This window comes from Equus asinus, chromosome 5 (genome assembly GCF_041296235.1).
Source record: "Equus asinus isolate D_3611 breed Donkey chromosome 5, EquAss-T2T_v2, whole genome shotgun sequence".
In the NCBI taxonomy this organism is placed as follows: Eukaryota; Metazoa; Chordata; class Mammalia; order Perissodactyla; family Equidae; genus Equus; species Equus asinus.
The window spans coordinates 27,369,492-27,397,428 of record NC_091794.1 but is presented as its reverse complement, the minus strand read 5'-3'; the positions used below and the strand labels follow the sequence as shown (position 1 = coordinate 27,397,428).

The 27,937-nt window shown below is 56.2% G+C and overlaps 1 protein-coding gene across 2 annotated transcripts; it reads left to right on the top strand.

Annotated features, from left to right (window-relative positions):
• The first annotated feature begins 227 nt into the window (after positions 1 to 227).
• MELTF (melanotransferrin) lies at positions 228 to 27,601 on the top strand. Of its 2 annotated transcripts, none has more exons than XM_070509113.1 (16): positions 228 to 404; positions 2,323 to 2,477; positions 3,881 to 3,980; positions 6,261 to 6,443; positions 8,580 to 8,736; positions 10,026 to 10,093; positions 12,945 to 13,132; positions 13,862 to 14,042; positions 14,784 to 14,935; positions 17,664 to 17,760; positions 18,690 to 18,884; positions 19,869 to 20,025; positions 20,128 to 20,195; positions 22,080 to 22,267; positions 24,674 to 24,872; positions 25,384 to 27,601. In XM_070509113.1, the coding sequence occupies exons 1-16, from the start codon at positions 356 to 358 to the stop codon at positions 25,461 to 25,463; spliced, it is 2,217 nt and encodes a 738-aa protein (XP_070365214.1). In that variant the 5' UTR covers positions 228 to 355; the 3' UTR covers positions 25,464 to 27,601. The 2 variants fall into 2 exon arrangements, with proteins under 2 accessions (XP_070365214.1, XP_014723626.3); XM_014868140.3 differs by having other exon boundaries at positions 25,381 to 27,601.
• Positions 27,602 to 27,937: the final 336 nt, after the last annotated feature.

The following is a 27,937-nucleotide window of genomic DNA, read 5'->3' as shown; positions in this document are numbered from 1 at the left end:
CTGACCTTTTCCCTCTCCAGGGGACATGATATACAGGGCCTTTCTAAGGCAAGAGGAGCGGAGGATGCTCTGGGAAGCGGGGCAGACTGTGTAGGGGAGAGCGTCCAGGGACGCCGGCCGAGGCTCCGGTAGGGGGCGCCAGAGAGAAGGCCAAGGCCGGTCTGGTAAACCCAGGTGTCCATCCTGGGTGGGCGGGGGCGCCCTAGGGGCGTGGACACCCCCAAGGCACGCCCAGGCCGCGCTTAAGTAGCTGCGGGTCAGGGCCAGAGAGGAAGGAGGGAGAAAAGCCCAGCTGCTGCTGAACCTCTTGGACCAGACCTGGATCCAGCCCGGCCCCTGCCATCTAGACGGCGCCATGCGGGGCACAAGCGTGCCTCTGTGGCTCCTCCTGGCTCTGCGCACTGGTGAGGCCCCGCCGCCCGGCCGTGGGAGCAGGAGCCGGGGCGGGAGTCCTGGGGCTTTCCAGACCCCCAGCAGAGTCCCGGGGGCTGGGAAGTGTGGTCTGAACCCGCGTCTCCCGGGAAAGGGGGGAGGTGTGGAAAGGGGCGAGGCGCGGGTGAGGACAGCGGAGAGAACCAGCACTGATCCGGGCAGTCTGGGATGTCTGGAGGGCTTCTTGGAGGAAGCGGCATTGAGCTGGGCCTTGAAAAAGCGGACCTTTTGACGGGCCAAGGAAAGGCTTGGGCAGAGGCATGGAGGGGAGAGCCCTGGAGTACAGGAGGAGGTCCGAGAGGGTGAACCTCTTGACGGGCGTTGAAGCCCTGGAGGATTTGGGGGCCGGAGCGGCTCTACCTCTGCCGAGGCCCCGCGGGGAGGGAGGCGGGAGAAGATTCGGAGGGATGGGAGGAGATGAGGCGCGAGATCCCACCCGGGAGACGCTCCAGGGCTCCCAGCATGATGCAGGGATGGATGGGGAGGCGCAGACCGGGTCTCCTGGCGTCCGCACCGACCCCCTTCCAAGGGAGTCAGGGCCCAAGACCGTGAGGCGGGTTCTCCGGGAGCTGCTCGCAGGGATCGCAGGCCAAGGTGCTGGAAGAGTGGGTTCTTGTCGCCGCTCTGACCTCATCAGTACAAAATGGGCCCGTCACTCCGGTCCAAACTCTGCAGTTGCCCGGCCTACCAGGGTGCATTCTGGGAGCGCTGGAGAAGGGTGGCAGTCCCACATTCCAGGGTGCCGTCAGTGGTTGGGGAGACAGAGGGTGGCGGAAAGGAGACGGTGGAGGAACCGGCAGTCTTGACCCTTGGGGTGGGGTTGGGAAGCACAGGTCGCCGTAAGAGGGTGACCTAGTCCCTTGGAGGACAGGAACTGGACCCAAAGCCGTGCGTGTCCCACAAGCACAGGCCTCTGTTGCGATCCTGGCTGGGCAAGGTGACTGGTGAAGGAGCTCAGGTCTGCAGAGGCATCAACCTCAGGGAACTCCAGCGCCACTTCTGCTGGGCCCCCAGGCCAGGAACTCTCTAGGACTCTGACCTGATCAGATCTGAGGACCCAACAGGGTCCCCACTAAGAGGAGGGGCATAAGCAGAAGTTACTTGAGGACCCATGTCCTGGCTCTCTACATAGGTTTACTTACAACACAGAAGGTGGGTTTTCTCATCTGCTTTCTCAGATGATGAAACAGGCTCAGAGAGGTCACACAAGTTGCCTGAAGTCACCAGCTGAAGGAGCAGGAACTTGAACTCAACCTGCTGACTCCTCAGTCTCCCCTTGGCAGGGGTCTGGCGCTTTGCCCACTGAGGGTGGGTTTGCAATGGGGGTAATCACAGATGCTCCAAGAGGGCACAAGGCTCCTCAAGGGCAGCCACAACCACTTCCCGGTCTCACGTCCCAGTTCATGAGAAGAGCCCGGGGACACTGCTGAGTGAGAGAACCCAGTCCAGCGCCCTCTTGTTGGAGGACATAGAGACCCAAAGAGGCACAGGAAGTTGCCTAGTCACGGAGCTGGCCCAGACTGAGCAGTCAGGGCTCCTTCCACCAACCAGGCTGTGCTCCAGACATGCAGGGAGGGGTGGGGGTAGCCACACTGCTACCTGGGATACCCACCCCTCCACCTCTGTAAAAGGCCAGCCTCAGAGCCGCCCACCTGCCCCGAGCACAGGGACCCGCATGGCCCCACACACAGCTTTGCCGGTGAGCCCAGCCCCTTCGCATCTGTGACACGTCTTTGTGCCTCAGTGCCTCCCAGTGGGAGGGCAGGGCTGTTGCAGAGGACTGGCTATACTTGCTGAGGGGGTCCCACAGAGCTGCGGGAGCCACCCTCCACAGTGGGGCCGGGGCTGGGGATGCCCAGGGAGCCAGGCCTCACTGTCCCCTGCCCCCAGCGCTCGGCGGGATGGAGGTGCGGTGGTGCACCACCTCGGACCCGGAGCAGCAGAAATGCAGCGACATGAGCAAGGCCTTCCAGGACGCCGGGATCCAGCCCGCCCTGCTCTGTGTCCAGGGCACCTCAGCCGACCACTGCGTCCAGCTCATCACGGTGAGTCCTCTCCCTTCCACTCTGCCACCACCACCGCCCAGACGAGAGGGCTCTGACTCAGGAGGGAGCGCACAATGGCCTCATTCACTGGGAACGGCCCCCACGCCCTCCTGCCGGGCGGGCAATAGGATCTCCTGCGTTTCCCCAGCAACAGGGCCAGTTTGTTTCCTGCCAGGGCCCCGGCCAGGCGCTGGGAGGCCTCGGGAGGCCCTGCTCAGATGGGCACCAGTGGGGAAAGGTGTCCTTCCACAAGGCCCCTGCTACAGTCAGGACAGTACCCACCCCACCAAGGGGAGCCCAGACAGCAGACCCCTCAGTGGCCCGTGGTGGGTACTCACTCTTCTGTGGAGTTTTCCAGAACCCGGCTTGTGTGGTTTCTGGGGAAGGAGGAGCAGGGGCCAGCTGTCCTGGGTGGGGGAGTGGGGAAGCACTTGTGAGGGGCAGGACATCTGCTGAACGGACACTGACGATACTCAGAGGCAGGACGAGGTGTGGAGGGAGGCCTCGGGCAGGCACAGGGGGACCTGGGTTTTCCTTGCGCCTCAGCCACTGATAGGCCCCCAAAGCCAGTCCAGTCACAGTCCCACGTGAGCCAGGGCTTGGGTGAGGCTCTGCTGTAAGGGCAGAAACCAATCACATTGGGACCCCGTGACACGCTGATTGTATACCTTCATTTGTGTTTTAAAATAAAAGGGAAAAAATTGGAGGCGGCATTTATGGGACTCATTCTGCATCTTAGAAAACCTGAGAAACAGGTTAGCAGTGGAGGCAGGGGATGAGAAACAAGAAAGTAAGGGAGGTTCACTTGTCATTACATACCGTTTGGTACTATCTGATTTTTTATTACATATTTCTATTGTAAGTCCCATAAAATTAATAATTTTTTTTAAAGATTGGCAACTGAGCTAACAACTGTTGCCAATCTTTTTTTTTTCTGCTTTTTCTCCCCAAATCCACCCAGTACATAGTTGTATAATTTAGTTATGGGTCCTTCTAGTTGTGGCACGTGGGATGCTGCCTCAATTTGGCCTGATGAGCAGTGCCGTATCCACGCCCAGGATCCGAACTGATGAAACCCTGGGCTGCCGAAGTGCAGCGCGCAAACTTAACCACTCGGCCACGGGGCCAGCCCCAAATAATATTTTTTAAATAATATAATTAGAAAAACAAGGTGAGCCCTTGGCCCAGGAGAGCTGTCACCTTGGGCCTGGTCAAGGGGAGACCCCTAGGCCCCACTGGGGGAGGGCGCTGCAAGCCTGAGCCAGGACAGGGCTCCAGGCTCAAGGGGACAGTGTGGCCTCCAGGACTCTCAAGGGGGCCCTCAGCAGACTGGTGGGTGTGCCTGAGCTCCTCGCTGAGTGGGCCCCGGAGGCCGGCTGGGCTGACCCACATGTTCCCAGCAGGCCCAGGAGGCTGACGCCATCACTCTGGACGGAGGAGCCATTTACGAGGCGGGGAAGGAGCATGGCCTGAAGCCCGTGGTGGGCGAAGTGTATGATCAAGGTCAGAGGGTCTGGTGGGAGGAGGGGAGGGGGGAGAGAGGAGGTGGGTCCACAGCGTGTCCTTGCTGGACCCAGCCCAACCCTGCCCCCGCCGAGCTGGTCAGTAGCCCCATCCCCAGAGTCCTGGAGTCCTGGCCAGAGAAGCCCTCAGAGGCCCCCCTAAGTCTCCCTTGACCTCCCCCGCGAGACCGGGGGTGCCAGACACCCAGGGGGCTGGCCCGAGTCTGTTCTTCCTTGAAGAGCGCTGTAGCCCTACTAACTTTCACCCACAAGCTCTTGACTGAGGGGCTGCCCGTGCGGGGCTGGTGCTGGGTGTGATCGTCTGGGGTAATGGGGCGTCAGTAATGTCCAGCTGTCGCCCGTGGCTCTCTGTCAGAGGCAGAGTGGGGAGAGGCTGGGCAAGGGGCAGGGGCTAGGAGCTGCAGAGCCCAAGAGACCGAGAAAGAGCCCCGGCTCTGCCTCTCCCTGTGATCTTCTGTGACCTTGGACAACCTCCACTCCCTTGACTGTCGAAGGGGGAGAGTGATCCCTGCTTTGTCACACGGATTAATTGAGCCGGGGTGTGCACTCCTGACACCCGGTGTGTGCTCGGAAATGTGAGTCCCTTTGCCCTGGTCCCTGCAGCTCACCTCAGACCTGCCTCGGGCTCACCTGCCCTCTGCACCTCCCACACCGCCTCTACCTGTCCGGTGCCTAGTGTCTGTCACAGCCCAGCTCAGTTGTCACCTCCAAGGAGCTCCCCTGAGCCCTGCCACCCCTGCAAAGGGCCTCTCCTTCCTGCCTCCTGGAGCACTGACTCCCTCCGCTGAGGTCCTGATGCTTTTCTGTCTTGTTTTCACTGACCACGGCAAGTCCCCTGAGGAGGGCCCGCTCCTCATCTTTGTAAACCCCGGGGGGCCTGGTACCCGAGATGGGGTCTCGCCTGGTTTCTTGTTGAATGGATGACTGTCACATGACACGGGACATAGTCCAACCCTGCAAACCAGTGAGGCTTTCCCCTTAAAGGCCAGAAGCAGCCCTGCCTCGGGGGCCCAAACCCAGCTCCTCCTCTTTAATTCATTCAGCACATTTATTGAGCCCCTGCTACACTGCGGCCATGAGCAGCGAGCAAGAGAGCCCTCGAAAAGCAGGAGTCGGAGAGCGAACAAACAAACACAAACAACAAACGCAAACCACTCTGGGGGCCTGTGCAGAAAGTCAAGGCCATGGGGGAGAGAATATGGGGTGCTGGAGACCTAGTGAAGTTGAGCAGACGGGGTGTTCCTCTGCGGAGGTGACGTTGAAGTTGAGCCCTGACAACGGTTCCAGGTGGGAAAGAGCTTGGTGTGTTCAAGTAGGAAGAAAGGGACAGTGGGTGAGTCAGAGGGTGGGACCAGACGAGGCCACTTAGGTTGGCAGGGGCCAGACTCAGGTGTGCACAAAATAACACTGGCTTTGCTTTCTAGAACTCAGCTTCACCCTGATCATGGGCATCTCACCACCACTGGACAGTCACGTGTGTGTGTGCTTACGTGCATGTGTGTGATGGGCTGCATGTGTGTGATGGGCTGCCCTCTGCTCATCAGTCCCCATAAATGAGTCACCCCTGTCTTGTCCGAATGGCTCCTTCCTGGCCATATTTGGCCCAGGGGAATCTTTTGCAAGTCCGTAGACCCCCGCCTACCCACATGCACCCCATTCAGGGTCTTGAGTGGTTTGGGACCACATTGCTTGTGCCTCTCTCTCTCTCTCTCTTTCTCTCTCTCTCTCTCCCCCTGCTCTCAACACCGGTAAATCGCTTTTCCTAATCTGAGGGAAGTGCCTACCCTGGTCCCCCTGCTCCTCCCAACCACTCCTCTTCCCTTCCCGTAACCATACCCATGATACATTCCCTCGAACCCTCTGAGGTCTCCTAAGTGCTCAGACTGTTGGAAAACAAAAGACTTGCAGGCTACTTCTGCCTCCTGTCTAGCTACAGAGTCCCCTGCCCTGTGCGAACGCAGACCCAGCTAAGTACCAGCTGGCTTGGAAAGGAAAGTGGGGGAATAACTAATGAATTCATATCTCAAGGGAACATCTACCACAGGAGGCTGGGGGGGCGTCTTGTGATAGACACGTGGATTGCGCCCACCTGCTCTCCTAGTAACTAGAACGCCATGCACACACATACACATGCCTCCGTGCGCAGGTACGTGTGCACACTCACACATCTCCTTCTCCCACAGCCTTCCCAGGCAGGGTCCCAGCCTCTCTCGCGGCTTCTCCCTTGCCATCCTCACTCCTCTCTCCCTCCTCCTTCCAGAGGTTGGTACTTCCTATTATGCCGTAGCTGTGGTCAAGAGGAGCTCCCACGTGACCATCAACAGCCTGAAAGGCGTGAAGTCCTGCCACACGGGCATCAACCGGACGGTGGGCTGGAACGTGCCCATAGGCTACCTGGTGGACAGCGGCCGCCTCTCGGTGATGGGCTGCGATGTGCTCAAAGGTGAGGGCCCCGGGCCAGGCGGGGGCTCCTTCTGCAAGGGCTCTGGGCTTCCGCTCCCCTGGCCTCTGCTCGTCCCCTCATGGGATAGCCCCCTCCAGCTCACCTTCATCTGCACTTCCTTTAAGAAGCAGCCCAGCCCCTCCTGCTCCAGGCCTTCCCGGACACCTAGAGTGGTGTCACCCCCCTCCCGGATCTCATGCTGGCCAGCCTGGTATCGCCATCATTTAAGTTTCTGGTTGATTGGCCCCTCCAGGGCACTTGACTCTCACTTACTCATCACCGTGTCACAGACACAGCCAAGCACAGGGCCCAACCCACAGTGGGGAGGCGGGGACTCCCCAGGAGCGGTTCTCACCTGGGGTAGACATGGTGTAGGTCGCTATTTCCAGAAAATGTCCCCAACTTTACAGGGTCAGAAACCATTTTTTCAGGACCCAAATAAGCTGCCGAGTTACACCCAGAAAGCTCACAAGTGGCTAATCAGAGACCTGCTGTTGACCCATTAGTAGTGAGAATAGGGCTGTCCTGGTCGTGCTCCAGGAAGGGAGGTGAGAGTGAGCTGAGAGGGCTGCTGAGAGTAAAACCCACGAGGGGAGTGCAGCGAAGCCCTGAGGGGGCCTGGGTGAGAGCCCTGGGCCCTCATTCCTGGGCCAGAGCCTGCTTCTCATGCTGTGGGCTTTTCCTGTCATCTGCTGGCCACCAAGCTGTGTCAATCTCTCTGTAGTGGGGACAATACAGGAATGAGGTAGCCCCTGACACATGACAACCACATTCTCAAGCTGCCCTCCTGGGATCACACCATCCCTTGAATAGAGTTTGGCGTGTCCCCAGTCCCTGGTCCTGGTTTGCTCCACAGGTGACCCATGCCTCTGGGGATTGGGGAGCCCGCAGGAGAGCACAATGATCTTTTAAAGCCCAGACTTTGCTGTCAAATAGTTGTGGGTTTAAACCCTGGCTCAGCATGACCTACCCTCAGATAGATTCCTCTACACATTGGACTTCAGTTTCCTTATCTGTAAAATGGGAAAACTGACACTGCAGTGCCATGACGTTGGGAGTACCGAGATAATTCACACACTGTCTTCGCACACTGTGTGGCACAGGATGTGTGCTCGCTGCAGGGAGCTGTTGTTTTTATGAGTTCCACTTCTGTACTTCTCCGTGGGCACACATATGCACACATGCACTCTCATGCACAAACCCACGTGCATGCATGCACATGTGCACACATACATGGGCACACCCATGCATGATGCACAGACCCACACAATACACACATGCGTGCTACCCACACATGCATACACACGTGCTTGCATACGTACATGTGTATACACTGCCCCCATGTAGCCCCCACCACTGTGTAAGCCAGCACAAACCACAAGAAGCTGGAAGCCTTGTCGTCTCCCATGGTGGCCAGGGGTGGCTGGTTTATCAGTCTCTTGGCACATGTCTTAAACATCTACTCCCCTGGGAGGATGCAAAAAGAAGACTAAGGAAAGGAGCTCACCCTGGAAGAGCTCGCTCTGCTGGGTGATGAGCAGGATGTGACTGGCTCAGTGCAGAGCTGGCGTGTTGCTTGTTCTGCGTGGCCCTAGGGCATCCTCAGCACAGGACAAATATTTGCCAAGAGGGTGGACATGGTGCCCCGGTGCTGGCAGGGGCCCCAAAACCATGCAGATTCCACCATCTTCACCGACGAGGCCTCCTTCTCCGCTGCTTCCAGCCCCTCCCTGTGTTTTGACAAATGTTGTCTATCAAATTAATTATACTTAAGTAATAATTTATTTCTTTCCCCACTTTCATTGATTACACATAACCAACTTTGAAATGAAACCCTCAATGAGAACAGAATCTAGGTGATAGTGTCCTATGTGGCCATTTGGGGGCAAATGTCTTATTCCCTTGAGCCATTTTTAAATAACAGTCACTCCTGACACCCACACTTTTGTGGCCCCAGTTTGAAAATCACTGATCGGATCCAGTTCCCCAGTTTTGCTCAGACTGAAGCCTGAAGGGTCCAGCCAGGTCCCTGGGGAGCCCACCCTCCTGACTCCAGCCTGAGTGGCCTGAGCACTTTAGGGGACAGGGGTCTGATGCTGTGCACCTGACTGACCTCTGTCTGCCTCCTTCCCGCAGCTGTCAGCGACTATTTTGGGGGCAGCTGTGTCCCCGGGGCAGGAGAGACCAGTTACTCAGAGTCCCTCTGCCGCCTCTGCCGTGGCGATGCCGCTGGGGAGGGGGTATGTGACAAGAGCCCCCTGGAGAGATACTACGACTACAGCGGGGCCTTCCGGTGAGCCAGGCGGGGCTGGCGCTGGAGTGGAGTCAGGGGAGAGGCCTGGACCTGTGGCCGCGGGAGCTGGGGAAAAACACCTCTGCTCAGAGAGGGCCCCTGCGGTGTGGCAGTGTCAGCTGCGTGTCATCAAAGCACCCTTTATATCGTTCATGTGCCCTGGTTGGTTTAAAAACACCACACTGGAGTATGCCAGACCGGATTTGCTCATAAAATCAACATGTTTGGTATATTTAGGGAGGTGAGGACTCAGAGAGAAGAAAATCACAAAAACAGCCTTTTGCCACTCCCATGTCCCCATTCCGGTGTCTCAGGGCGGCAGGGAGAGGGCGGGAGGAGGGCAGGGAGGATGGGGGGGGGGGTTGGAAGTGTGGCAGGGAGCGCCGGAGGCTTGACGCTCAGGGCTGGCCTCATCTCTGCCCCTGGTTCAGGCTGGTGCTTCAGATCAGCCCTCCACGGAGCCCACAGAGAGTCTCTAGCCGTGTGTGGTGCACTCCATCTGTCCACAGCTGTGGAGACGCACCCAGTGGGGACCGGAACGGGAGACTCCTGGCTCCCTCTAACCCCCACCCAGGCCCCAGTGTTTCCACCTGGAGGAGGGGGGAGCCCGCAGATGCCCACGCTGCAGGGTGTGATCTGGAGAAATGTGGTTTTGGGCACAGAGAGAAAAACAGTCCTCAGTTCTCCAAGTGTTCCCACCCCTTCGCCCACCCCCCTCTCCTGGTGCCCCCCGCCCAGTCCATCCCTGCTTATTTGCTGGCTGTGGGGACCCAGGCAGCCCCTTTGCCCAGAAGGTCCTGACCTGCCTCCCTCACTGGGCAGTGACACGTAGAGATACGTAAGTCCTGGGCCCCTCCACTCAGGCATGAGAAGGTCTAGTCCATCCCCTGCCGCAGAGCAGAGTCATCTTCAAAACGCCCTGGCGTTTAGGCTGCCCAGGACGGCAGCTGCCATGTGAGCGCCTGCCCTTTCAGGCCCTGAGCCGGGCTGGGCAGGATCTGTACGGGTGACAAAGGATCTCTCCCTATGGGGAGCCACTTTCTCATCCCCACTTTACAGGCGATGGGGCTAGGAGGGCTCCACAATTTGGCAAAGCCACAGAGCCAACAAATGGGGAAGCTGGAACCCGGGACTGCATGACTGGGAAACCCATGCCCCCCGCCCAGCCCTCCTTCCCCCGTGACCACCCCTTCCGGTTCAGGCCAGACCTCCAGAGGTGGAGATGGGCCAGGCTGAGGGGCTCGAGGGGAGCTCAGCCCCTCCCAGGCTCACGGGTTTCTCCTCCGCAGGTGCCTGGCAGAAGGAGCAGGGGACGTGGCCTTCGTGAAGCACAGTACGGTGCTGGAGAACACTGATGGTGAGTGGAGGGGCTGGCCCAGGAGCACGGTACTCCCTGAGGACAGGAAGAGCTGGGTCTCCCCAGTGGAATTCAAACCCCTCTGTGGGGCAGAGGGGCCCAGTGAGCTGCCCTGCCCTGCCCCGATCTGTGTACGGCCTTGGGTTCCATTTCCACTGGAAGACTGGGTTCTGCTTTTGAAAAAGAGTTTGCAAACCTCTGCACTAGCTCTCATCTCCTGTCTCTTCCTAGCGTTTTTCTCCGCCTATCAGAAGAAGCCATTCCTTATCCCTGGATTAAATATGGTTTGATGTTATGTGTTGATTCATTATATCCTTGTCATTTAAAATTTTAAAATTCTCATTCAATTTATTTAAACTAAGGTTTTTTTATTTTGAGATAACTGAGCTTTAGAAAGTTGCAAGAATAATTCAAAGAAGTCTCATTGATTCTTTACCCGGATTCCAACTTTTAGCATTTGCCACATTGGCTTTATCCTTCTTTCTATACGTGAGTGGTCTTTCTGAACCATTTGAGTCCATTTGCCTCTGTCCTCCCTTTAATTCTCCAGCGTGTATCTCCTAAGAACGAGGAGATGTGGGCCTTGCCACAGTACAGCTGCCAAATTCGGGAAATGTGGCATTGACACAATACTGTTATCTAATTTACGGTCTATCTTCTAGACTCACTAAGTGTCGTGATTCTGTCCATTGTAGCAATTTTTTTCAGGCCAGGACCTAATCTATGATCACACGTGGTATTTAGTTGTTAGGTCTCTTTAGTTTCCTTTAACTTCAAGCAGTTTCTCAGTCTTCTCAATCTTTGTCTTCTGTGACACTGACATTTTTGAAGAGACAAGCCAGTTAGTGTACAGAATGTCTCCTAATTTGGATTCGCCTAAGGATCATTTCTTTGGTTTAACTGAGGTATGATTTACATGCAGCAAAAGCCACCTTTTGAAGTTCAAGTCTGTGAGTTTTGCCAAAAACGTACAGTTGTATAACCACCACCACAATCAAGACAGTGACTGTGACAGATCCTTCACCCCAAATTTCCTGCTCGTCAGTCCCTCCCCCAACCACCATGGCAGCGACCAATCAGACTTCTGTCTCTATGGTTGTGCCTGTTCTGATATGTCTGATCATTGTCTTTTTGGCTAATCTTTACCTTTTAAATCAGAAAGTCCATCTTGTAGTCTGATATTCATGAAGGCAAAGAACATGGACCAGATTTGAGAAAGAGAAAAAAGTGATGTGGAAAAGATGAAGGCACATAGGATAGGCTCAGAGCAGGAGCATCCTATGAGAACAGCTGGCCGGGACTGGGGCCCCAAGATGAGGCAAGCACAGGAGAATTTGGAAGGTGGAGAAAGAATAGGGATGTATTGGGTTAAAATCAGCTCTTTTGCAATTTTGATGGAAATCTAAAGAAGTAATTATTTAAAGAGTATCTTCATGCAAAAAGACTAGTAAGAGCAAGAGTGGAATTGACATAAATGCCTAAAGTAGTGAAGAAATATGGCTTTAAGTGTCCCTAGCCTATGGAAAAGAGGAGTGGCAGAGCAAACACTAAATGATGCATTTCTCTCCTGGGAAGGCCAGATGATCCCCAGAGTTCTACACAAAAGTTTTGCAGCAGTTTAAAAATAGAGAAAAGTTGGGGAGTGGGGAGAGAATGACTCTGAGTAATTGTCGAGAGTGCTATAAATTATCATGCAGTCATTAAAAATGACCTTTGTGGAGTTTTCCAAACTATTATTCTCTTGGTTTTTGGTTTTTGGTTTTAAATAGCTTTGGAGTGAATAGAGTTTTCAGGATCCCACAAATTATCTTTTCCCTTCCTATTTCCTAGCAGGGGTTTAACCTCATTTTTGAATTTAAAACTCATAAAAATATTGTTATATAGGACCATTTGTGGTATATTTTATCACATGAGTTATAATCCTTAAAAATAGTCTTCTTAATATTCCTATTCGATGTCTATATGCACTCTTTCAAGTAAATCTTGTTTTCTATTATAAATGAGTTTTATGGAAAGTTTCCAATAATGTGGAAAAATACTTTTAAATGATAAGTGAAAAAAAAAAAACAGGAGGCAGAATTGCCTATCAAGTATGTCCTTAACCATATTAAAAATGGTTAGAAAATAGAATAGAAAAAAGGTCATGGGGGAAATATACCAAATTATTAATGGTTGGATTAATATTGGATGATATGTGGGTGAAGTTTCGGAGAGTCACCCTTTTCTCTCTGGGCCACAGTTCTGGGTGGATTCTGTCAGGATTTTTCTCCACAGTGGCCCCCACCCCCTGCCCTCTGCTCAGAACCAAATTTCGTGCCCGATGGCAGTGATGAACTCTGGTACATTGCTCTCTCTTATCCTAAACTTCTCTTATTCTCTTACTCTTTTTATCTTTAATAAACAATTCTATTTATATGTGTTGTATTATTGTCAGACACCTCAAATCCATTTGATTAGTAAAAATCGTGAGAGGAGAAAATGTAAGCAAATAGACACAGTCTATTGAGACACCTGGTCTTGTAGGGTGCAGCCACCAAGCCCTTCTTCATTCTGAGTTCTGGATCTCACCTGCTGGTGTAGTTCTGAGTTCTCACCTCCTGGTGTAGTTCTGGGTCTCGCTTCCTGGTGTAGTTCTGGGTCTCGCCTCCTGGTGTAATTCTGGGTCTCACCTCCTGGTGTAGTTCTGAGTTCTCACCTCCTGGTGTAGTTCTGGGTCTCACCTCCTGTGTAGTTCTGGGTCTCGCCTCCTGGTGTAGTTCTGGGTTTCACCTCCTGGTGTAATTCTAGGTCTCACTTCTTGGTGTTGTTCTGTGTCTCACTTCCTGGTATCAAAGGCTTCCTGTCTTCCCAGGGAAAACCCTGCCCTCTTGGGGCAAGGCACTGCTCTCACAGGACTTTGAGCTGCTGTGCCGGGATGGCAGCCGGGCCGATGTCACTGAATGGAGGCGATGCCACTTGGCCCGGGTGCCTGCTCACGCCGTGGTGGTCCGGGCTGACGCAGATGGGGGCCTCATCTTCCGGCTGCTCAACGAAGGCCAGGTGAGTTCAGGGCAGCCTGTACAGCTTCCTGGGCTGATGCTCGACCATCTTATCTCTCACTGGGGTGAGAGCTCAGGGCAAGAGCCATCCTAGGGCTGGGCCAGCCAGACCAGGAGGGACAGGACCCAGAGACCTTCCCCTGGGACAGCCCCAGCGGGGGATCCAGGCCTCTGTGGTGTCCAAACTCAGGCCAGGTCAGTGTGAAAGAGGGACCAACCATGCTGCTGGGGGCTGGCCAGAAAGAGGAGACAAGGGGACTCAAGCACCCCTCAGAGAAAGCTCCTTATACTTGTGGTTCTTAAAACCAAAGCCAGAACATATGAACAAATAAACAAAATGACCAAACCAATAAATGTCAAAGTACATCATTAATTAAAGGTGGTGAATAATGTTTTGCTGAAACCGCTGCTTACAAGAGCAAGTTTCTGACTGCTGGGCACACCAGCTTTAGTTAGTTTTGCCCCATCCGTGCTGCCATGGCTCAGCCTCATTGCTTGTCCGCAGTACCATCCCACACCTGGGCCACGAGTCATGTGTTCAATTGGCTGAGTGTGACAAGATGGAATGCACTGGGGGAGCACAGAGGGAGGAGAGAGGCCGTGCCTCACCTTGTCCTCAGAGTAGGCGCCTGGCCTGGGGGTGCAGAAAGAAGGATGTCGTGGCTGAACAGGGAGGAAAGGATGCAGCCCCCCAGCAGCACCTCACCAGCCCCCACCCCTTGACACACAGCGTCTGTTCAGCCACGAGGGCAGCAGCTTCCAGATGTTCAGCTCTGAGGCCTATGGCCAGAAGAACCTGCTGTTCAAAGACGCCACCTCCGAGCTGGTGCCCATTGCCACACAGACCTACGAGGCATGGCTGGGCCGCGAGTACCTGCATGCCATGAAGGGTCTCCTCTGTGACCCCAACCGTAAGTCCACCTGTCTTTTCCCCTACCAGCTCCTGCCTAACCACAGGCATGGCAGGGCTTTCTGGAGAGGTGCCTGGGGGCGGACACTCACCTCGGAGGTGTGCCCCTCGGCCTCAATGGGAACCTGTCGCTTCCATCTCCCTGCCTCCCTCTGGGGGTCTGGGGAGGAAACATCTCTGGAGTTGCATGGTCTGCTGTACCCTAGAAGCCCCGCCTGCTCCAGGGGCTGGGGTCCGGGCCCTCAAGGTCTGTCTTGGGAAGGGCCTCCTTAACCCTTCAGCAGAAGTCATCAGGTCCTGTGGTTCTCCCTCCTACTCCTCCCCGCCCTGTGGCCACCGCCCTGGCTCAGGTTTTGTCTCTCGCCTGGACCATTGCAGTAGTCTGCAAATGGGCTGCTTGCCTGCAGCCCCCACCCCATACATCCTCTGCCTACAGCCAGGGAAACGGCGTGCCACTGAGTTGGATCCACGACAGCCATGATCTGCTACAAACCTCCTCACAGCCCCACCAAAGAGCTACAGCTCTCCACTCTGTGTTGGAGGAAACGGGATCAGATGGTTAAATACTGGAACTTATCCCTTACAGCTAACAAGGGAAAGAGCCAGAATTTTCCTTGGGTCTGACTCCAAGCTCTTCCTACTGAGCAACCGGCCCCCACGGCCCCTGTCCCACAGGCCACGCTCGAGCCCGGCCCCTGAAGCAGGCGAGCGTGGCGGTGACCACATGCTCACACCTATTCAGGGCTGCCCCACTACCTGCGCTGGTGTGTGCTGTCCACTCCCGAGATCCAGAAGTGTGGCGACATGGCTGTGGCCTTCAGCCGGCAGAGGCTCAAGCCAGAGATCCAGTGTGTGTCGGCCGAGTCCCCCCAGCACTGCATGGAACGGATCCAGGTGGGGGCCATGCGTGGAGGGGCAGAGCGGTAGGGGTGGTGGTGACAGTGCGTGGGACAGTCCTTACTGTCCCTCCCCGATGGACGACCCAGCCTGTCCATCCCCCTGGTCTGGGGAGGAGAAGACCGTCTCCTGTGACTACCTCGCAGAGAAAGGGGAGGCGGAAGGACCTGCACGGACCAGCCATCCCCAAGTGGGGGACAGGGCAGAGGGGACTGTTTCCAGGGACTGCCCCTCGCTAAGCAGGTGGCCAGGAGCAGAAGGAGCAGGAGACCGGCCCAGCTTGGCGCTGGCCAACCTGTGGTCTTGGGCAAGCCTCTTCCCCTTTCTGAGTCTCAGTTTCCCCTTGTGCGCAATAGGAGTGGGCTTGATCATTGTTTGTTAAACAGCAACCGGCAGTCAGAAATGCATTTTATGGGGGCAGGCCCTGTGGCCGAGTGGTTAAGTTCACCCGCTCTGCTTCAGTGGCCCAGGGTTTCACCGGTTCGGATCCTGGGTGCGGACATGGCACCGCTTGTCAGGTCATGTTGAGGTGGCGTCCCACATGCCACGTCTAGAAGGACCCACAACTAAAAAACATACAACTATGTACCAGGGGGCTTTGGGAAGAAAAAGGAAAAAAATAGAAATGCATCTTACATCAATCACAGTCTAGTACACAAAAATTTTTCTTTTGGATACAAATATGTAAAAAAAATAGCCCTTATGTAGAGAGATGTGAAACAAAGCAGCACTTTTCTTACTAAGTACAGCATACGCTGATAGTTGCCGTTGTGCTCTATCCTCATTTTTAAAACATGTCACAGCCCATTAAATTGACTCGGGGTCCACTCACATGCTGGCCGCCTGCAGTCGGAAGCCCGGCCGTGGTCTCTATGCCCGTTCAGCTCTGTCCTGCTTTGCTTCTCCGACGGAGACTGTGGCCAGGAATCGGAGGCGGCCCCAAGTCCCTGAGGTCAGGGACAAGGTCCTGTGGTGGTCACAGGGGTCCCAGAGGCCTCTGGGCTCCTGAACGCCTCCCCTCCTGGTTTTTAATAGCCAGTAGGTGGGGCCTGATGGTGAGGATCCCTTTTCAGAGTGGTCCCCAAGCACAGGCCAGGCCACGGCCGCTCAGGAGTGTCCCCCTGCCCTGGCCAGGCAGCCGCATTGACTTGAAAAGAGCAGAGAGGACAGGACTGACTCGGCCAGGACCATGATGGCAACAGGCCCATAAGCACACGCTTCCTGTGTGCCATGCACTGTGCTAAGCGCTCGCTGCCTCAGCCAGCCCTCACGACAACGCTGGGGGTGGGTGTGATGACTCAGATGTGGGAGCTGGGGCTGGGAAAGGCTGAGGAAGTAACTTGCCCAACGTCACCCAGCCCGAGGGTTGGGGAGCCCCTCTCCCCAGTGACCCATGGGAGGCCGTTTGGATCTTGTGTGGCGCTGAGGGAGGAGGACCCAGCTAAGATTAAGGAGGGGAGACTGAAGGGTAGGCGCCTTCTCGCTTCCTAATGCTGGGCAGGCCGTCCTGTGGAGGGCGGCGGGTCCCACTGCCCCAGAGCAGGGAGAGATGCAGGAGGGAGGGTTTGGCTCCTCCAGACACGAGCCTCTCTCCATCCAAGCTCACAGAGGGCCAAGGGGCTGCCCGGGGCCTGTGGGGAGAAGTGCGGACTTCGGCGGCTCCTCAGAACCCCAGCAGAGAGCTCCGAGATCCTCAGTTCTGACTTGTAAGGTTCTCAGAAATGGCATCCAGTGTGCTCCTGCAGTATACCCATTTCCTACCCAGCCACAGTGACCCAGGCAAGGGAGCATCAGCCACGAAGGGCCCTGGGCCCAGGGTCTGAGTTCCTCCCTGACATCACAGTGGAGAGGAGAGGTCTGGGTGGGGGAAGAAAGGACCCCCAGAGATGCACCCTCAGGCTCAAAATATCAATGCCACTGCCTGTCATTGCACCATCGTACTTCACGCCTCTGGGCCTGGACCATGTGGGGCACCTTCCTGGGGTGCAGGTGTCCCCTCTCTCCCCTGGTTCCACCCCCTTCCCTCGGGGTTTGTCCCACGACTGTGGCTTGATTATCAGTTAACCTCTTTGCAGGTCCAAGGGGCTGAGTGTCCAGAGGCTTCAGAATGGATAAGTGGTGCTGGGGTGTGGGTGACCTGAAGGGCTCCAGCAGGGTCCAAGGGAGGAGGGTCTCAGGGAGGAGGGTCCCAGGGAGGGAAGGGCCCGGGCCCCTCCTGCTGCCTCCTGAGGCAAGGCTTTATCCCTGAGCACTGGGGCCTCCTCCCACAGACCCTGAGACCAATGTCTTTTAAGACCTGGCTCATTCATCCATTCTCACATGCATTCAACAAATACGTCTTGCACTCATGCTGTGTGCCAGCCTTGGCCAGGTGCTGGGGATACAGCACAGTGCCCCAGGCCTCTGAGGGCTGGTGATCCGGGGGGAGATCCCGCACCAAGCATGAGGGCAGGGATGGTGCTAGGTTCTGCTCAGAAAACATTTGCTGAAAGAATGAAACAGACGCTCATGAAGGGGAGTGCTGGTGGTGGTTGGTTTTAGGGCTCTGGTCCTCCAGGCACCCCTCTTGCCTGCGCATCTTCACAAGGAGAGGAACGGGCAGATGGGGGAGAATGGGCTTCCCAGGGGAAGGGAGCCTCTGATGGCACTTCCATCAGATCCCAACATCCAGAGCCATCCTGGGCCACCCCAGCCCAGCCCAGCAGCTCTTTCTGTCCCCCTGCAGGCTGGGCAAATCGATGCTGTGACCCTGAGGGGTGAGGACATTTACATGGCGGGGAAGACATACGGCCTGGTGCCAGCAGCCGGGGAGCAGTACGCCTGTGAGTTGTGGGTGGGGGGTGGTTGATATTTTTATATATAGAAAAACTGTCCCCCGGGCTGTTTTCAAAAGCTCCAGCCCCGCTCCGTGCCTCTTCCCCTGGGCTGGTTGCTGTCTGCCACAGGTAAGCCCCTCCTGCCCCAGGCCCCAGTGTTCCCATGCCAGCAGTGCAAGTCCACCAGGCGTTGGCGAACTTTCTGTAAAGAGTGTAAACGCTTTCGGCCTTGCAGGCCACGTACAGACTCTGCTGCACAGTCTTTTTTTTTTTTTTAACAACCCTTTAAATATATAAAAACATTGTTAGCTTGCAGCCCAGGCCATACAAAAACAGGCTGAGTAGTTTGCTGAGCCGTGGCCTTGAAGCCTCCTCGGCCTCTTCCAGCCTGACCCTGTGGCTCATGGGAGGTGGCCTAGGGACCCTCCCTCCTGTGGGCTCGTGCACACCCTCGGAGGGGCCCCGGCTGTGGCCTTGGTGCTCAGTCCTCTTAAGTGGTGACCTCAGGTCCCTTCCACTTGGTTGTGAAAACTCTCCCGGCTTAGGGAAAAGGCTTCTGCAGCCTCAGCTGAGCCTCTGCCTTGCTCCCAGGAGTGAGAAAAATACCACCTGGGTGCAAGGAAAGAAAGAAACCCCTCTGGGTGAGGACTGTTTGGGAAGCAAAGAGGACAGAACTCTGCATGGGCTGCTTCTCAGCGATGGGGGACAAGCAGGGGTCCCACTGCCAAACACCCACCCGGCCCAGGGCCTGGGCACACCCAAGTTTGTGCAGCCAGGTCCTGGAGGCTGGGGGGCCTCAGCTCTGGGGTGGAGAGCAACGGGAGGGAATGGGTTTGAGGGATGAAGGGTCCTCATGGGGATTTGCCCCTGGCTCTTGCCGGGCTGAGGCCAGAAAGCACAGATGCGGGCCCTCACTGGTGTCCATGTTCCCCCAGCGGAGGACAGGAGCAACTCATACTTCGTGGTGGCCGTGGTGAAGCGGAACAGCTCCTACGCCTTCACTGTGGACGAGCTGCGGGGCAAGCGCTCCTGCCACCCGGGCTTCAGCAGCCCCGCTGGCTGGGACATCCCCGTGGGCGCCCTCGTGCAGAGGGGCTTCATCCGGCCCAAGGACTGCGACGTCCTCACAGGTACCACCCTCCGCGGGGACACAGACGTGCAAACTCTCCGTTGGGGTTGGCTGGGGTCAGGGGCCCGCTCTGAGGGTCGGGGGGTCCTCTCCCAGCAGAACCCCACAGAAGGCAGCCCCAGAGAGATTTCCTCTTCCTCCTGGACGAGCCCCTTGCTCCTGGGGAGTTGGGAAAATATTCCTGGCAGCACCCGTGACAGTCAGGGGTGTCTAGGGTTCTGTGGAGGGTGCCATGGTGCCCCTACCCACTTACTCACCAGAGTGGATCTAGCTCCAGTGGGCATGGGGAGTGGGGTGCGTGATGGGCTCTGGGCCTGGCTGTGTCACCGTCCAGTGTTGGGGCTGTCCCCATCCTCCAGCAGCCCCTGGGCATCTGGAGGACCTTGTTGGAAAGTGGCCAGCCATCTGTATAAGTGCTGAAGAAGACACGTTCACCAAGCACCCACCATATGCCATACGCGGGCCCTCCTTGTGTGTTAAATCGTGCACATTCATGGTGAAAGGAAGGCAGTGGGAAGCTGGCGAGATGCTGGAGCTGACTGTGCACACACCTCTGTCCTGCCTGGCACCTCAGGAAAAATAGCACGTTTTTTTTTCTAACCACCACACAAGCGCATAGAAGGTGTTAGGGCTGGCTGCTCCCACTCCCAGACAGCTGGGCAGGTGCTCTGACTGGAACAGAATCGCTTATGAGGTAGTGAGTTCCTCGTCCCTGAGGGAGTCCAAGGGAAGGGTGGGTGACCACTTGCCAGAGGTTGTCTCTGGGGTTCCTGTATCTACACAACCTCCGCATTTCCCCCATCCCTGCAATTCTCAAGGAGGAGACGTGCCACCCTGAGCTGGGTGGGCAGTGGGCAGATGGGTGCCCCTGAGCCATGGCCCAGGCAAGGCGGGCAGATCTGTGGGGGAGCGGCCCAGCCACCTCCTCCCTGGCCACCCTTTCTGCCGCCGGCGCCTCAGTACAGCCCTTCCCCTTCCGCCGCAGCGGTGAGCCAGTTCTTCAGCGCCAGCTGCGTGCCGGTGAACAACCCCAAGAGCTACCCGGCCTCGCTGTGCGCGCTCTGCGTGGGGGACGAGCGCGGCCGCAACAAGTGCGTGGGCAACAGCCAGGAGAGGTACTACGGCTACAGCGGCGCCTTCAGGTACCCTGGTGGGCCCGGCGGGTGGGCCCGGCGGGTGGGCCTGGAGCCGGCACAGAGGCAGGGACCCTCCTGCCCACACTCACCATGGCCTCTGTGTGGCAGGTGCCTAGTTGAGGATGCTGGGGACGTCGCCTTCGTGAAGCACACGACCATCTTCGACAACACGAATGGTACACTGTGGGGGGCTGGGGCCAGAGCAGGGCCAGATTCTGGGGGCGCTGTTCCCCATCTCCGACATGATCCCGGCACTGGGCGTTGCTGGCATCCGGGGTCGACAGGTAGCGGGGAAAGACTGAGTCTAGAAGGGGCTGCCCCTTGGGGACCCTGGGGGCCCCACGGGCCTCACGCTAAGAACAGACTTCAGGCCACGTGTCCAGGGTGCAGGACACGTGGCAGTCTTCACTGGCCTGGGATCTAACTCCTCATTCCATGGCAATGGTCGAAACTCAATCTCAATCAATTTGGAGAGACCCGTTCTGGGGTGTTTTATGTAGTCCTAAGCTATGGGGGTGGGGGTGGCAGGGCCTGTCCCCACAGGGTCATCGGTTCACATCAGCATCTGGTCTTTGGTCCTGACAGGTCACCGTGTGCAGGGAAATCACTGCACAGCCCCTAAGCCGGGGGAGGCAGGGCACATCCCTGTTCACATCACACGGGCAGTTCTTCTCTGGAGTCACCATCCTGGGCTCCACCTGGGAAAAAGAGCCTAGCAACTCTGTGCTCCAGGACCCCCTAAGCCCTCACCTTGGGTCCCAGCAGTGCCCAGGGCCCTTTAGTGGGCGTCCATTCCATCCCCCTCCTGCTCTCCCTGGCCAGGGAATCCGTCCGTTTCAAAGACTGCAGGCTGTCTTCCTCCGGCACCTATAGCTGGTACTTTCTGTATCCCCGGCCTACACCCAGGCTCTGACACCCCAAACGCAGGAGGCTCCGTCTTCTCCCCTCTGTGCTAACACATCTCTTCCCAGAAACTCAGTGCGGAAAGGCCTATTAGAGTGTGTGGCCCAAAGCAGAGGAGGGGATTGACAAAGGGAGAGCAAGACAGGCAGGGGTAAAACATCAGTTGGTGTTTCAGAGTTCAGACCTCACCCTGCCTGTGAAGGTCACCGAGGCTGTAGACCCATTACGCCAACAGAGCTGGGAAGGGTTCCAGGCCTGTTACCACAACCCATCTCCCCTGCCAACCTCCCACCAACACTCAGGATCATCCCCCAGAAGGAGGGAGCTGTGTTCTCCCGCAGGAGCCCAGGAGCCCTGCCTGGTCCCAGCCCCATGCCCTCGGTGGTCCTGCGATGGGGCTGGGGAAGAGGGCAAGGCCCAGGAGGCCCTTCTGAGATTCATCTGCAGTGAGACATGCACCTCCCACAGCCACTCATTTCCCTTTATTTTTATCTCTACTCCTGGGTCCACCTGGAGTTCCTGCTGGAAATGGGAAGAGAGTGGATACTAAGTGAATACATGAAAACAGAAAAATAATGCGGCTCCCAAGGGCTGTGTTTCTCAGGAAGCCCTTGGACCAACTACCTGCTTCAGAACCACTGGGTTGCTGGTTTAAAATGCAGATTCCTGGGCCCCACTCGCACCTACCAAAGGAGATTCTTTGCAAGCAGGGGCCTTTGAAACTGCCTCTTACAGATCAACACGTGCTGTTATACCCCCTCCAGTTTGAGAACTTCACCCGTTAGGAGAGGAGGTCAACCACCACCTTCAGGAGCCCGTCCCCCCCCAGGCCCAAGACCTGTAACACACAGATGGTGTTCTCTGCCTGGGAGTGATTAAGAGCCTCAGTTTCTTCACCTGTAAAATGGGGTTGATCCGTGGGTTACTTTCGTGAGGACTGAGCACATAGTAGGTGCCCCCTGTTCCCTGCTAATGGGAGCTTCTGCCAGCGTTATTAGCCCGGCTGGGTTCTCTCCCTGGTAATAGAGCAGAGCATTGGAAAATGCAGGGGCTGGGGAGCTGGCCAGATCTCAGCACCTCTCCCCAGTCAAGAATTCGGGGATCCAGGAGAGCAGCCTCTATTCCTCCCTTCCTCTCCCTCTGCTCTGTCCTCTCAGGCCACAATTCTGAGCCCTGGGCTGCTGAGCTCAGGTCTGAGGACTATGAGCTCCTGTGTCCCAACGGGGCCCGGGCCGAGGTGTCCCAGTTTGCCGCCTGCAACCTGGCACAGATACCATCCCATGCCGTCATGGTCCGGCCAGACACCAACATTTTCACCGTGTACGGACTACTGGACAAGGCCCAGGTGAGCCAGGGCAGGGCTGCATCACTGGGGGGCGGGCGACAGAGGTGAGCCAAGCCCCCCCACCCAGAGATGCCTCAGTCTACCTGCAGCAGACCTCAGGAGACTCTGAGGAAGCCTGGGGGAAAATTCTGTGATTTTCCCTTAGTAAGGACATCCCTCCAACCACTATCCCCTCTGTGTCCTGCATTGTTAACTTTCCCTTCTCAGCTGGACCATTCTCGCCAGCCTACAAACCTGCTATTCTCTCTATCATCTTTTAAAAACAAATGAACCCTTTCTTAGTATCGCACCGTCTGGTAGCCATAATCCCACTCTCATTTATAGCAAAACTCCTTCAAACAGTCGTCTCTACTCTGGAGTCACCAATTCCTCTCCTTCTGGTCTCTCTTAAGGTTGGTGACTACTCTAGACTGGCCCCCACCAGGGCTCTGAAACGTCCCTGGTCAAGGTCACAGTGACCCTTGTTGCTAACTCCAGTGGCTGTTTCTCAGTCCACATCTACCTGACCTCTCAGCAGCCCTGGCCTCGGCTCTCTCCTCCTGGAAACACTGTCCTCTTTGGGCCCACACCTGCCTGGCTCTCCTACCTCTCTGGCCACTCCTTGCAGCCTCCTTTGCTGGTTCCTCCTCATCTGCCCCGTCTGTAACGGCTGGGTTACCGCTGGCTTACCCCAGGGCTCCATCCTAACCCCTCTTGTCAGTCTGCACCTACTCTCCACTGGCCTCATCCAGTCATTAACTACCACCTATGCACGGATGGCTACTCAGTCTACATCTTCAGCCCTGCTTCCATCCATGCTTCAGTCTCCAACTTGCATCTCTAACAACTGGCCACTTTACATATTGACTGGTATGTCTTTTTTTTTTTTTTCCTGAGGAAGATTGGCCCTGAGCTAACATCTGTTGTCAATCTTCCTCTTTTTGCTGAGGAAGATTCGCCCTGAGATAACATTGTGCCAATCTTCCTCTATTTTGTATGTGGGTTGCCACCACAGCAGGGCTGCTGATGAGTGGTGTAGGTCTGCACCCAGGAACTGAACCCAGGTTGCCAAAGCAGAGTGCACTGAACTTAACCTCGAGGCCACAGGGTGGGCCTCTCGCCTGGAATTTCTGACAGGCATCTCAAACTGAATGAAGCCAAAGCTGGACTCCTCTTCTTCCTTCAGTCTTCCCTACTTCTGTGAATAGCAACTTCAGCCTTTCTATTTCCTCAGGAGTCATCTCTGACTCCTGTCTTCCTCTCATGTGCTACATCCAATCTATCAGCAAATCCTGTTGGCCATGTTTTCAAAAGACGTCTAGAATTTGAACCCAGTCTGTCTGACAAGAGAGCCCCTGGTTCCTAATCCTCTCCCCTGCCCCCCACAGCCCTACTGATTTAGGCTGAAATTGCCCCCCTCCACCTGTAAGCACCACAGAGTTGCAGAGCCAGTCAGCTCTCCAGGCCGGTTCCTAAACTTTGGTATGCCCTATGCTTTCAGCTCCCCCATGGAGTCCCTCCGACTCAGGAGTTGTTTACTCTGGGTTCCTGGGCTTCCCTGGGAAGTTCCTAAACCTTCAGAGGTGACATGAGGGAAGAACCCTGTGTGGATGTGTCCTTTTCTGGAGAGAAGGCTGATAGCTTTCGTCAGATCCTCATGAGGATTGTGAGTCCCCCAGAAGGACTGATAGCCACTTTACTCCTTCTCTTCCTCTGGATCAGTATTTAAAGCCTGACACAGGCATTTGTCCACGTTCCCCTCATGTCCTTTATTTGTGTCTGTATTTATAATTTCTTGTACCACTTCTGCTCTTTTTACTGGATCTTTCAGGGCTGTGGCCAAACACACTCGGTCTGAGGATTCCCAGCAGGGAAGAGAGTGGCTCCTGCCAGGATCTCTAGGGCGCTAGGAGGGTGGGCTGGTGACGGATATTCAACTCACCTATTGCTTTCTTAGGACCGGTGACACAATGTTAGGACCGGTGACACAATGAAAGGCCCTCTCTTTGCAACCATTTTGGTTTGTGGGAAAGCACACCCATAAGTCAGAGAGAGTAAGCATTGTAGCAAAGGTTGAGAAATGCTGAGCAGGCCTAGCAAAGCACACAGTGCTCTCATCCGCATCCTCTCTCCTTTCTGGGTCTGTCTTCCTGTAAATCTCACGCTTCCGTTCTATATCCAAGAACTGGTTTGGTGTGAGGTTTCTGAGTGACTTTCTTACGATGGTGGCTATCGTCATATCTTACCCCAAATCCCCCTTGATGACCGAGGTCCATGAGTTGTCAAGCTTACGATTTCAAATCAGAGTCTTGGCACCCTGAAATTCTCGCTCTTCAGTCCACCGTATGTAAAGCAATTAATAGCAAGCGGCACCTGGCGACCATTTGTGAGCCGGGATGAAAAGCAGGTCCGCTGTGGTGCTTTCAGGACCTGTTTGGAGATGACCACAATAAAAATGGGTTCAAAATGTTCGACTCCTCCAACTACCACGGCCAAGACCTGCTTTTCAAGGATGCCACAATCCGGGCGGTGCCTGTCGGGGAGAAAACCACGTACCTCGACTGGCTGGGCCAGGACTACGTGGCGGCTCTGGAAGGGATGCTCTCTCAGCAGTGCTCAAATGCAGGTAGGGCACGTGAGAAAGCCCTGGACAGGCGGGTCCACACCCCCAGAGGAAGAGCGGGCACATTCCCCGGGCATCATTCTGAGCCTTTCACCCAAAAACCTGGAGTGAACTGAAGGGCGGGCGCTCTGGGTCGTTACAAGCCATCAAGGTGAAGCGTCCCGGGAGGGTCTGAGTGGGAAGGCTGCAGACAATTATAGCGGAAACACTGGCTGTGTGAGCCAGACAGACCTGAATAATGCATATAAATGCCGCAAGTAATCGTCCAGAGAGGATTGAGGCAACTACATGAATATACATGTAGTGTAATTTTGAAAGGAATGAATATGTAAAGAAACCAGGGAAAGACAAATTGTAAAAGGGTAGAAAGAGGGAGCCGAGAGTGAGTTAGGGAGGCAAAAATGCACTCCATCAGGTCCTGCACTGAGTGCCACCGGCCACCATCCGGCTCTCGGCTCTCCCTCGGTGCTGTGGTGTTTGGAGCCTTAACTACCTGTGTTTAATCCCTCAGCAGTCCCTGCCTCGGGGGGCTCCCTGCTCCTGCTGCTGCTCCTGCTGTCCCTCAGCACCGGCCTCCTCCGGCCCTCCCTCTGAAGCCGCTCTGGGCAAGCCTCACCCTCCCTTGGAATGGAAACCTATTCAGAAAGCCCTATAAATAAGGCCGTTCTCCTCGGTAAATGGTAAATCCGGTTATCACTGCTCAGAGGGGAATATGTGATGGGAGAGGAGCTGTGAGAAACCACAGAGCTCCTTGGAGCTGCCTTCCAACCCTGAAGCTGCCGTGATTGCTTCAAAGTGGAATAAAGACGAATGTTAAAGAAAAGTCTCCAGTTGGATGCGAGCAGGTCTCTCCTGCTGGAACCCAGCCTCTGCCTCCCAGGCACCACCTGTCCCTCTGTTACCTGAGGCGGTGTGCTGGCCAGCCTCCCAGTCGCGCCCCACCCACAGGCTGGCACGGCCCGCTTCCCTGCAAATCTGCAGGCTCCCACCACATGGATCCTCACCAGGCTTGACTTTGGAAAAGACCGTTACCAAGGAAACCGGCTGCGCCCGGGCTTCCCACACGGACCTCTCTGCTGGAGTTCGCCCTGCCAAGCCACCCAGGGGGGCCTGGTGAGATGACAGGGCCTGCCGGCCCCTCCCTGGCTGGTTCCCACTTCCCCCTCTGAAGAATAGACACTGCACCCACCACCTCCCATTGGCCCCCGCTCCGTCTGTCCTCTAGGCTCCACGTTCCAGACTCCCTCCTCAGGACACTGTCTCTGCCACCAAGGCGTCATCAGACGAGGCTACAACCAGGCCCTCCAAGGAGGCCTCCAAAGAGGCGAAGCTGCTGGACACATAGCCCTTTGTCCTTGTCTCCTGTGGCTTGGCATGGCCCAGACCCTTGGAGACCTGATTATGCTGGGCTGGGGATGGCAGGGAACCCAGGGCTGGACCATACACATGAAACCCTCAAGGGGGCCTCAGACAAAGGAAACACTGCTCAGCAAGCATTTTTACTAGGTCGGGGGCTTGATGCAGGGTTGGGGGTCTAAAATCCTGCCTGAACCCCTGTCTGCTGTAAGGAGGCCACAGAACTAGACATTCTCTGTGTGCCCTGCCTTGTGGGGGGTTCGGCCGTGCCAGGCTCTGTCCTGGGGTTGAGCCCCATCAGCAGGAGCCCCCACTCGTGAGTTCCCTCCTCTTGGGCTCCATCTCAGATCCTCCCCTTCTCCTACCCCAGGGTGAGGCCCACCGCCTCAGCTCCGCCTCGACATGCAGCAGCAGCACCTGCCTCCAGACTGAAGGGCTCAGCCTCCGGATTTCCCAGGAGCTCCAGGCCCTGGAGCAGGAGGTGGCCCGGGCCTCTGAGGCAGCAGGAGGCCCTCTGAAGAGCTGGGAGGGGCGCGATGCCGTTCTCTGCGTCAGAGGAGCCACAGGCCTGGCTTAGGGACTGAGGGAGCTCCCTGCACTGACTGGGCCCTCAGGCCACTCGCTCCAGAGGAAGGGTTCCTCCCTCCCATGGCTGCAGGTCAGCGGAAAGTGCCTGGAGAAGGTCTTCTCTCTCCCCCATTATTGCCAGGGTTGTCTGAGGAGCCAGAAAAAGTTTCCAGAACTGCCAGCTCTTCCTCTAAATTTTGCTCCCTGAAAAAAAGTAAAAAAGAAAGGGAAGAAATGGGAGCAAGCCACCCTCGGCAGCAGCCTGGGAGCCGCGTGGGCCTGGAGCTATTTGCATCTCAGTCTGCGGGGGCCTCGGGGACACTGATGACAGGCCGGTGCTTGGTGCTTCGCCCCCACCTGTGGGCGTTGGGACGAATCCCTTCCATCTCTCAGCAGCGAAGGAGACCCCTGGCAGCGTGCTGGCTGCAGTCACACCGTCCTGAAGAGTCCTGGTCACCATGCTGGGGCAAGCCCCCAGCCCACTGTGGGGCCGGAAGGAGCCGGCCTCTGCTACCAGAAATGATTCTTTCTCTGACCTGATGATTGTTTGATTTTCTTTTTTAAGGGAGATTTGTGCAGTGAGAAGTGTATTTCTGGGTGACCCTGAGCCAGTGTGCTGCCCAAGGTGTGACACCTGCACTGTGAGCCTACTGAAGGTGTGACCTGCGTGAATGCTGTGTGACATTTGATTGTCAAGTGACAGCAGGGGGCCACCGCTGTCTTAGTGCTAATAAAAGATGTCGGTTTGTTTTTAAATAAAGCCAAACAACCCTGCGTCTTCTGAGGCTTGGATTCTGAGAGAAACTTTCTGCAGCTGATTGGTTTTTTCTCTTCAGGTGGTCAGAGGCCTCCATGCCCCAGGCCATTCCCCCGCCCACCCAGATGGCAGAGTCCACTCAGAGCCCTGTTCCCTGAGAGCAAGAGTCAGGGACAGTCTGGGCCTCCAGCCAGTGAGGCCCCCAACTCCCCTTTCCAACCTGGACTGGTTGTCTGGCCCCTGCAGGGCGTCGGCCGTGCCATCACGTCCCAGCTGCCTCCATCCCTTTGGCCTCTTGGGTGTCCATTCCTCTGAGGACCGGGTACAGAGGAGGATGCAAACTTCTCCACTGCCCTCTGCCCTGTGTCTCCAAAATAAGCCACCCCCA

Bases quoted from the DNA above. Each gene is read 5' to 3' on its own strand.
- MELTF (XM_014868140.3), top strand. From the start codon at position 356: ATGCGGGGCACAAGCGTGCCTCTGTGGCTCCTCCTGGCTCTGCGCACT. The intron at 6,444-8,579 runs GTGAGGGCCCCG...TCCTTCCCGCAG, and splicing joins GGGCTGCGATGTGCTCAAAG to CTGTCAGCGACTATTTTGGG. The intron at 17,761-18,689 runs GTGAGTTGTGGG...ATGTTCCCCCAG, and splicing joins AGCCGGGGAGCAGTACGCCT to CGGAGGACAGGAGCAACTCA.